Below are 10,244 nucleotides of genomic sequence, written 5' to 3'. Positions count from 1 at the left end.
CTGAATTGCAGACAGGAGGACTACCAGATGTCCAGATGCCTCATCAGGCAGGTCATGTTGTTTTATCTGCAGTGATCCTCTGTCCTTTACACTATACACTTGGCCCTGCCTTTAGCTTTAAAATAGCCTTTGCTTGTGTATCGTTGCTCATCACTGATGTAAACATGCAACAACCTCCCTGACACCATGTGATGCCATCAGGCCTGCATTCTTACACAATCGCCCATCCTCAGCCTAGGGTGCATCTAGAGGAGATAAACGCTTTGCTGGCAGGCAACTTTTTTTTTTTTTTTAAATTATTTGTCTTTTCACGCGTTATAAACCTTTACATCTTCCCGAATAGCTCCGACTGCTCCCACAGCAGGAGACATGCTGCTCAGCTTTGGCGAGAGCTGCACGGGAACAGCGCCGGTCAGCTACAGTAGAATAACAAAATATGCCGCAACTTGCCATCATGATTTCACAAAATAAGAAATAATAGGCGCACACTCACCTTTAAAAGGAGGGTACTAGACTGCGAGCCTATAATAAACGCGCAGGGCGGTCCGGCTGTCAACACACGAATCCCACCACTTCGTTCTCAATGGATCTTGCAAATAAAATTTACTCAAAAAAAAAAAAAAAAGAAAATGACTGCAGATATGGTCAGAGCAGACGCATGTAACGCACTATCTGTTACAGTGCAGCATTTGCTCCGGAGCGATTCCAGTCCCGCCGATACGCACACACACACACACACAACGCGGCAGCCCGAGTCTCTCTCCGGTCGCGCGCACAGATCCAGCCCGGCACAGTGTTATTTCGATTAAAAACGTCTCTTATCGTACAACGGGGCCAGTGATGGCCTGTGCCAGAATGTCCGACGCGGATTAGTGATGTTTTGAGACTTGGGAGGTCAAACTCCGCCCCTAGTGTAGCCTGAAGTGCACTGTCTGCCGTATCGCAATCCCCAATCCCTGCATGGCAAACTGTGTTCTGGCGGAAGGTCAGACTTCCAACTTGTCATGATGATGATGAGAGAAGACATCACATGACTGCGCTGGTTTCATAATCATGCAGCACTAAGGGGACTGAACCCGGCCTGCTTTTTTTTTTTTTTTGTAAAAGCCACTGTGTTCATCACTAAAAATACAACAGAATAGAATGCTGTTTTATATGGATTCCATGTGAGATGGGTGCAAGTGCCAAAATCTAAGCGTAAATATCACAAGTCACACTGGATAAGAAGTTAATTGTTATGATTCCTTCCTCTTTCTCAAGTCAGCAATCCTGGTGGAAGCCTATGCATAGAGTGAACAGGAATTTGGCAGCAGTGATTGAAAAGTGCAGCTTGTCTAATAACATCAGAAATAGCTCGGTCTTTGTGGCTCGGTGTCCCTGGTGCCTCAGTAAACAGGTATTGGGCGTGAAACCATGAAACTGGGGCAGATGGAGGGCCTGGCAGGGGAAAGCCTGCAGGCTGAGCAGGTTTAGAAGGAAGGCAGGAGGATTGAACTGGGCTGACGGTCCAAGGAGGGCAGACTCGCTCTTTCTTCTTTTTTCCTTTGCCGTTTTTTTTTTTTCCCTCCAGCTGAGTTTTGAGGGATTTGTCCCAGTTCTGATAGAGAAGATTGGTGTGGTGTTATGTGCTTCTTTATACACCAAGTATGTATCTGTCTTTCCAATCTTATGCTGATTTCAATTTTTTTTTTAAAAAGGAAAAAATAAAAAATATGTCAGATTTGCAGAATCTTTTTACTAATACAAGATAAAATGTGTCATTTTATGGCGCTGTGTTGTTAATAATTCAGTTTACCATCATCATGCTCTGTGCTAAGTGTTCTGCTGCTGCTATTCTCGCTTTCTTTAAATATAGTGTGTCAATGGAGTCTGCTAGATTATTTACAGTGTGTGTGTGTGTGTGTGTGTGTGTGTATGTGTGTCTACAGCACGTGGGCCAGGCTGTGAAAAATATAGTGTAACATGTTATTTATGAATACTGATACAGATAAATCCTCACTGAATTACAGTCTACGAATGAACGGAGCACAGAGAAATACTAAATAGGCGCTCGCTGGCTCATAAATCATAGAGGAACCATTTTTGATGATGTATCTTTTTATAGTCCCAGCCACATAGCATTATGTATATATATAGCTGTACATAGCATTTCTCTGATCTTATCTCAAGGAACTGGCAGGGTTTTGTTCAGTGTAATACATTCTGCTGTAAGCCCAACCCCAGCTATAGCAGTGAAGCCTCCCCAGAGACACGAGAAGACTTCTTACTGTAGTATTATTTATAAAAAGCTTGAGAAAATTAGGCTCCTGAGTTCTGCTCTGCTGAGCTGTTGTGAACACCTCATCTTACCTTATGAAGTCCACCAACTGATCCTTATAGGTTATTATTGCACTTGGCTTTTGTGTCTAATCTTTCATCAGTAGCTTCCATCAGCACTGGCATTCTCTGTTCCAGTTTCCAGTATCAGACATTAGCCTCTATAGGCCCTTTTCACATCGTCATGGTAACAGCTTCCGCATTGAGAAACAGGTGCATTACAACTTCCTGTTGGCTCCACAACCTGCCCAAAATTAACACTGGTGAAGTACAAACTGACTATTTTTGTTGACTCCTGGATTTAACTGGAGAAAGGCTACAAGTTCTTCACCTAAACTTTCCTCTTCGATGATGAAGGTGAGTTTTAGCTTCATCACCTCATTTGCATAACGTTATTACGTTATGTATCTAGTGCTAGGAACCATTGCAATTGTGTTGTTTTTGTTGTCTTTGTTGGATTGGTTTGTCAATAAGCCCCACAGGAAGTTGTGATGCACCGGTTTCTCAATATGGAAGCTGTTACCATGACGACGTGAAAAGGGCCTATAGGCATACTCCCGCGTCAAATGAAAACACAACACCCTCTTCCAGTGATATATGCCACCAGTTCTATTTCCCATAAACCCCAGTCACCAATCAACTGATCCTCCAAAATTGCTTTACACATATTAAGTCTCAAAACATTTTACAATTTAGCAAAAGGAAAATCAAATTTTTGGTTTTGATCCACCTCCTGCTCAGAGACGGCAAAATAATATCAATCTTTCAGGGAAGTTTACATGTTACATTTTAAGATGTACAGTACACATTCTCAATTAAAAAATAATCTGAATATCTAAATTCACATCTGCCATAACTCATTAAAAAAGTTATAATAAGATAATCCGTGTCATTATAAGAGTAAAAAAGCTCAAAAAGTAAGAGAACTCTTTCTTATCTGACTTGATATCTGGCTTGATGTTGCCTAAATACTGCACTGTTGGCCATTCTCTGTGAATGTAATGCAAATTCTGTGTAGTATTTTTTATTAAAGATGATTTCTTTTTATTATTTTGAGCCTTTATTTGATAGTTTACAGTGGAGAGAAACAGGAAAGATTGGAAGAGACAGAGGGGATTCGAACCCTGCGGTTACATGGTTACATAATTACTACAACAAAAAAAGTTAAAGTGATCACACAACCTGCATGCATTCAATAACAGTAAATTAATCCATTTGTCTTGTGCGGCCCTGTGGCAATTAATCACTTCAAAACAGCCTGAGGCTCCAGGAACACAGTTCAGTCTGTGAGCTCCACTCCAAATATCACTGAGGGAATACTCTCTGTAATCAGCATTCATACACGGTGTTGCTATGCCATAGGTTGTGTTACTGAAAATGTACCACCGCTCCCTACTCTAATTGCCAAGGAACAATATGGAAGATTTATATTTTACCTCTAATCTATAATTTCACGCCATCATGCAGCTCCAGAGAAGGCATGTGACAATATCCATTTTTTTAATATTATTTTGTGCAGGGTATGGTCATAGCTTATACAGCTATGAAATACAGAACATATACAGTATGTATGAAAAGTCAAAGTATTTGAATCCATAAACAATGTTTCCATAGGACTAGTAACCCATTCATTGTGAATGGTACAGCTCCATGACATCAGTCAGAGCCCACCTTCTTTGGTGTTCAGTTTTAGAAGACTCCCCTACCTGGTTGGTATTGTTTGACCTCTCTGGATATGAACATCAGTTACACCACATGGACTACTGTTATTTTCATACAACCTCTATTTGGTAAACAGGATCCGTTATTTTCTCAAGATTACTTGAGAAAATAAAGTTATTTCTCAAGATTACTGAATGAGCATTTCCACCTAATCTATAACTGTGTTCACAGCCATCAACTTCTGTGTTGCATTGAAACATTCGAATTCTGTCTTTGTGAGGATGTAGACTGGACATCTTGTCCATCATCACTGCTTTATAATGACATAAATCCTCTGTGGAGGATGTGGGACATGGACACAAAACACAGCTTCCACTGTAGATTTTATTTCATTTTTACAGATATCTTACTGAAAATTTCAATTCTTTTGAAGACATTTTTTTTAGTGTTGAATGTCTTGAATTGAGCTTAATAAATCTTTATTGGTAAATATTTCTTAATATTACATTTGAAACCTGTATTTAAATTAAGTCTTTATATTTTGTGGCAAGGCAATTACTTTTGTTTTAATATTGTGTATATTCTCTCCAATACATTTTTTAAATAATAGAAAGACAACTTACGGCATATGCCAGTGGCTCGTCATGATAAAATAGCTTGCATTCTTTATTTACATATTGATCAGTTCATTTCAACATTTATAAAATTTACAGGTCTGCATTTTCACTATCAATGGAAATTTGTAGACCAACACCATGTTTGAATATATAATACATACCTTTGTTGCTGTTTACTTGATATTCTTTGGGTACAGAATTGTTCAAAGTACAGGTAATAGTTCAGCAAACATACAGGTAAATCCAACTAAAGAACAAATGCAGACATTGAAACAGTTTGTTGTTCATTGCACAAGATTTCGTTTTTTACTTTTAATCCCATGACATTTTAAAGAGGGTCGTTTGAAGTGGCATGTCTGCACTGATTAGCACAAATTTCTGTGTGAATGTTTTCTGTCCTGATTCAAACCTAAATACTGTGGTTGTTCAACCAAGTACAAATTGAAACTGGGCTACTAAATCACCGTTACTCTGTCATCACAGGCAAGACCACAATGTTACAGCCAAGATCATGTTGCCAGGTAACACAAGGCCCATCTAGAGGTCGTCGGACTCCGGGACTATCACAGGCTCCAGGGGGACAGTGGGTAGGATAACAGGGCTGCCGTCAGATATCCATCCCTGGGCCGTCCTGTTGAAGGTGGGCCGCTTCATCCCTGGCTCCTGGAGCTCTGGATACTTAGGGGGGTTCAGGTCCACCTCAGGGAGTTTGAATGTGATTCCTCTGGGAGCTTTGTCAAAGCCACCGAAAGGGGTGGCAACCCTGCAAGTCAGATGAACTGTGTGAATGCTACTGTTTTTAGTACTCAACAAACAACAAAATAGCTATGATGTACTCATAGTTGTCTCACCGGTTGAAGCATTTGTAGTCAGGCAGGTCTGATTGTGGCTCGGGGGCAGGCATTCTAAGTTTGAGAGTCTCAGCCAGGGCCGGGTCGCTGAGGATGGCCTGCTCCCATGGGGAGTGATAGGACTTGGGCATAGCTGTAGTGTTGAACTTCTCTGCAGCCGCATCTTTCAAGGAGCCGCCATGAACAAAGAAGAAGCACACCAGAAAAAATAGCAAAATGCCAATATGAGATCATGTTGTTGAGGGTTATTCCAACATCGTAAACAGAATGATCTGACGGTGTGAGGCTGAATATTGAGCATTTATTTGGTGAGTAAAGTTTTAGTGAGCCCGGAGGTTGTGAACTGAGGCAGTAATCGGAGAACACTTAACACAGGCAGGCTGATTTGTCCATCATTACGATCTGAGGTCTTAAAATAGTGCATACTCTAAGTGTGCGCTCATCGCAGGACAAGTCAAAAGGCAGTTTGAGTTGGCATGGGATGACACCACACAGGAGCATATCAGATTATGCATGGGGCTCCGTTGGCTATTTAAAAGATAGCTTTGTGCTGCAGGGAAAGGAAATGCTTGTCATATATACCTTTGAAGTGTATGCAATTCTCTAAAACTCCAAGCCTGCTCAGGTTGAATAATGTGAACTTTTCACCACCATGGAAAAATTACTCAGCACATCAGCTGTCATAAGACAAGACCAGCTGTTATGACTGTATTATAGCAGTTTTCATTAATATGATAGCATTATGTAACCACTAGCTCTCATTTGGCTGTGCAGCAAGGCTTGTTTTTGATGGTAACACACAGCAGTTTGACAGTGGTGGGAGAAAAGGTAAAGATATAGGGATTTTGAATGACCAAATACACTCACAATGCTAACGCTGATGAGGCTATACTTACTACACACATTATCACTTGTAATTTTAAGAGTTATAATTGTGATTGAATGTTGTATAACTGTATAAGCATAAATTGCATATTAAGCCAAACTTGCACAGGCTGATATATACTGTACAGCCTAATTACCTGGAGCAATGCTTTCTGGATCAGCAGCATTTCCGTGGGCCGGTGTGTTGCCCCCATCCACTTTTTCTACATTGTCTGGATTCTCAGTTAAAAGATCATTCTGCAAAACAGGATAAGGTACAGTACACTTATTCACATGAAAATTTCATAATACTTCAATGAATTGTGCATCAGTGTGTCATACAAAGGTGACACATGTGCCTCTTTCTCTTGCATGCACTCATACTGTATGCAGACACATATGCACGCTCTCTCTCTCTCTCTCTCTCTCTCTCTCTCTCTCTCTCTCTCTCTCTCTCTCTCTCTCTCTCTCCCTCTCTCTCACACACACACACACACACACACATCAACAGGCACTGATAAGCAATGGAGCAACTCCACTGTAAAGTGCCTGTGCAGCCTCTCAGAAGATTTGGCCGGAGCAGAAGAGGCAAAGGACACGAGGCACGTGTCTCTTCCTATCTTCCATGTGTTATAACACTTTTGGCACGAGCTGAATTTTCCGATAATAGCTTAATGGGTCGTATTTATTGGGTACACAATTTCAATTTTTTCATACAGTCAGCACTCATGCCAAATCTCCAAATAGTGACAGTCAATATGGTGCAAGAGGATAGGATTGAAGTATTCAATACTGAGTTAGACTGGATGACACATGTAGACAAAAGTTAACTTACATTTAGCTGTGTATTTGCCTCATTTTGGATACTTTCAAATGTGTATTTATCAGATCTCCTCTGCCGCATTTTAAAAAGACGGGAACCTCTGTTGGAAAGCAACGATAACTCCTCCAACATAATGTCTTTTGGAGTGCTGAGCTTCTTTCCTAGATCCATTACGTCTCCTGTCAGGCAACAAAGGTGAGAACAAAAAATTATGATGCAGTCAAAATAAACTCTGCTATGTAGAATGCATACAGTTGTAAATCATTAGTACATTAGTTGCATAATACATATCCGATGTTAATGGTGAGCTAACAACTTCCTCATAGTACCATAAACATGTACATGTGTCAATCATGTCCTACATTGATTTAGATCACAATGTGGAAGACTGTGAAATCTCACAGGGAAAATACATTTTGAAACAAATTCCCTCACAGAAAGTCTGTTTGAGAACTGAACAGAAAATGTACCCATATCCACAGAAAACCCCCCTGAGTACTGTGACGATTCATTGTCATTGTCAAGCAGCCTTAGAAAATGTCCATATATGACATCACAGACCATATACAGAAGTGTCACAAAATCCACATTTGCCATTTTTGTAAATCATCTAATGGAAAATGAGTTATCATTGTACTTGAGACTTGGTTTTGGATGAACACGATACTTCCTCAACAACCACTGCAGACGGAATGTACCCCAGCTGTCCCGGGCCTTCACAATATCCAAACAGCTACAGTTGGCCCGCGCCCTCCCCTCCCCTCTCCTGCCCACCCACCCACCCAGAAATAGCCTTTTGAAAAGGACAACGACAAAGGATTAGTCGCCATAGGTTGTAAATCATCCCATTAGCTTATTTATGGCAAGTGCAGGAGAATAGCCCTGACATTTTGAACTAAGATCAAAATGGATCTTCTCTAACAGCAGTGTGTTTCTCCGCTGAGCCTCAGCTCTAGATCATACCATTGGTACCATGGACCTCTCGGCAAATAGCTGCTGCATGCATCTTCCTCTCTCCAGTTGGCATTGTACAGAATTGTGACATTGTGGCTGTGGGAAGGGTGGCAGAACCCAGGAGTACTGGAAACACATAAAGGACACAGGATGTAGTTGTTCTGCCCAGCTCAAAGTGAAGGATTTTTATTCCCAACACTATGAAGTCATTGGCAAATCAGTGCAATACTAGGTTAATATGTTACAGATAAATACACTGGAATAAAGCCATCATAAGCTAGAGTGTTGCTAAATGTAAGAATATATAATGCAATACTATGATTGACAATATTAAACTTGTGTCTCGGTCATTTTGTATGCATTTATATGTTTACATTCAGTGTTACTTTTTAACTAAACCAAAACTAAAATGTTTTGTTCAAATAGCTAATTGAGATTTTATCTTTATTTTTCATTAAAGGGGCTTTCAAAGCTTACTCTGAATTATCCTTGTCATGAATTTAGGCTTTTTGTCTAAAGTGGAATACCACTGAATTTCAACACAGATATTTTATTCATATGCTTGAGGCCAGCTTGGTGAGTGTAAGTGTATGATCAGTCCTCTAGAGACAAAACCCTGAATCTGTGATGTCATACCAATGCACATTGTCCACAGAGAATGAATTGGAGAATATGGAAAAGATAACAGGAAAGAGATGAAACCGAGGACATACAGAATGATTTTCTGGGGATAAGGACATATTTTATTGCTCTATTCTATCTATTCAGTTATGCAATATACACAAATATGATATAAAGTTTGTTCAGCTGAAAAAGAAACTCAAAGTCACAGAGTCAGTCTCCCATTTGCTGTCAACATATATTGCTAATTGAAGCTAACAAAATCTGCTATATTAACATTTGTCATGCTATGATGAGTCACTGTAGAAGTTACATTCAGGGGCGCGTTATAAGCAAACAATGCAATGCCTAATCCTCAGTTAGGCTCCATTTCATTTGCAATTGAACCATGCATGTAATTTTTACAACTTTGGCTGCCACCAGAAAAACTAATAGTATGTGAATGGCATTGAGTGAGTGGCATTTTCCTTGAAAATATCACAAGTTATGAAACATAAATCATCATGTCCAAGGGTCTGGGTGAACATTGTGTCCTATAAGGTTGTTGTGCGAAATTGGATACAACAAATGTGATCTTGCCAAAAGAAATGATTGTTCTAATGCCAGTATTCTCCAACATGACATTCAAAATAACTTCCAGTGGGAAATGTGTTCTCATAAAATCAAGAATGCATGTTTCACATTACAGACTAACATTTATTTTTGCTTTGTTGTTACACACAGAACATGATACTGTACAGTATGTCTCTAAATATATTTCCTTTCTTGCAGCCACAAGCCATAATATACCAATCAGCTCTTCATCATTTACACTTTCAATCCAAGTGTTCATTCACTCACTTGTGCCCATCTGATGACTTTGCAACAGTAAATATTGGGGGAAAAAACTGAAATCATGTTCATGCATAATAATGAAATTCTAAAAATACGTGTTAGTGAGAATGCAAAACAATATTATTTTAATGATAGAAAATATATCTTATTAAATTATAATGTATTGTCCTTGCTTATCCACAAGGAAATGAGAAAAGGATTCTTATAATGTATAGGAAATATAGTTTTCCTATGTTAGAAGCAGCAATACAATGACTTCTCAATGGTTGTAATATAACAATAAATATAATTTCACTAGACCTCACATTCACAAAAACGCACACTGACGAGGTTTCTCCTTACCTGTGATGGTGTCCCTAGTATGCAACCTGTATCCTTGAGGGGAGGCAAAGAAGCTCAGGGGTCAACCTAGGTAGTTTGATCTTCCCTGATCTTCACACTCCCGGACACTAAAGCCAAACTGTGAGGGTGTCTCTGTGTCTGTTGTCAGTGGAATGCAGCTTACATCAATAGGCTAAATTTAACCTGCCAAACACTCAAAACCACTCACAAACACCACGGGACAAGGATAGTTACCAGAGAGAGAGCAGACGATGGACAACACTCATGCCCAATGATGTTCTTCGGGGCAAGGACTCCCCTCCAGACACCGATTCCTTTTACCTCTTTCTGAGTCTTCAAAGAAAGCAAGTCTCTGTGGGA

General features: G+C 39.9%; 1 protein-coding gene across 2 annotated transcripts; it reads right to left on the bottom strand.

The window, feature by feature from the left end:
- Window positions 1-4,519: 4,519 nt before the first annotated feature.
- On the bottom strand, window positions 4,520-10,019 carry myoz2b (myozenin 2b). 2 transcript variants are annotated; one of them, XM_071897041.2, is made up of 6 exons: window positions 9,885-9,984; window positions 8,097-8,213; window positions 7,146-7,312; window positions 6,469-6,568; window positions 5,447-5,609; window positions 4,520-5,358 (listed from the first exon to the last, which is right to left on the bottom strand). In XM_071897041.2, the coding sequence occupies exons 2-6, from the start codon at window positions 8,176-8,178 to the stop codon at window positions 5,133-5,135; spliced, it is 738 nt and encodes a 245-aa protein (XP_071753142.2). In that variant the 5' UTR covers window positions 8,179-8,213; window positions 9,885-9,984; the 3' UTR covers window positions 4,520-5,132. The 2 variants fall into 2 exon arrangements, with proteins under 2 accessions (XP_071753142.2, XP_078138686.1); XM_078282560.1 differs by lacking the exon at window positions 8,097-8,213 and having other exon boundaries at window positions 9,885-10,019.
- Between the last annotated feature and the right edge of the window lie 225 nt (window positions 10,020-10,244).

Source organism: Centroberyx gerrardi, chromosome 3, assembly GCF_048128805.1.
Source record: "Centroberyx gerrardi isolate f3 chromosome 3, fCenGer3.hap1.cur.20231027, whole genome shotgun sequence".
Lineage (NCBI taxonomy): Eukaryota > Metazoa > Chordata > Actinopteri > Beryciformes > Berycidae > Centroberyx > Centroberyx gerrardi.
The sequence above is the reverse complement of the archived record's forward strand: the minus strand, read 5'-3'. Positions and strand labels throughout refer to the sequence as shown.

Excerpts from the sequence above, each read along its gene's own strand:
- myoz2b (XM_071897041.2), bottom strand. The coding sequence starts at position 8,178 with ATGTCACAATTCTGTACAATGCCAACTGGAGAGAGGAAGATGCATGCA. Across the intron at positions 7,313-8,096 it reads AGAGGTCCATGGTACCAATG|GAGACGTAATGGATCTAGGA; the intron begins GTATGATCTAGA and ends GTTGCCTGACAG. Across the intron at positions 5,610-6,468 it reads TCCAGAAAGCATTGCTCCAG|ATGCGGCTGCAGAGAAGTTC; the intron begins GTAATTAGGCTG and ends GCTCCTTGAAAG.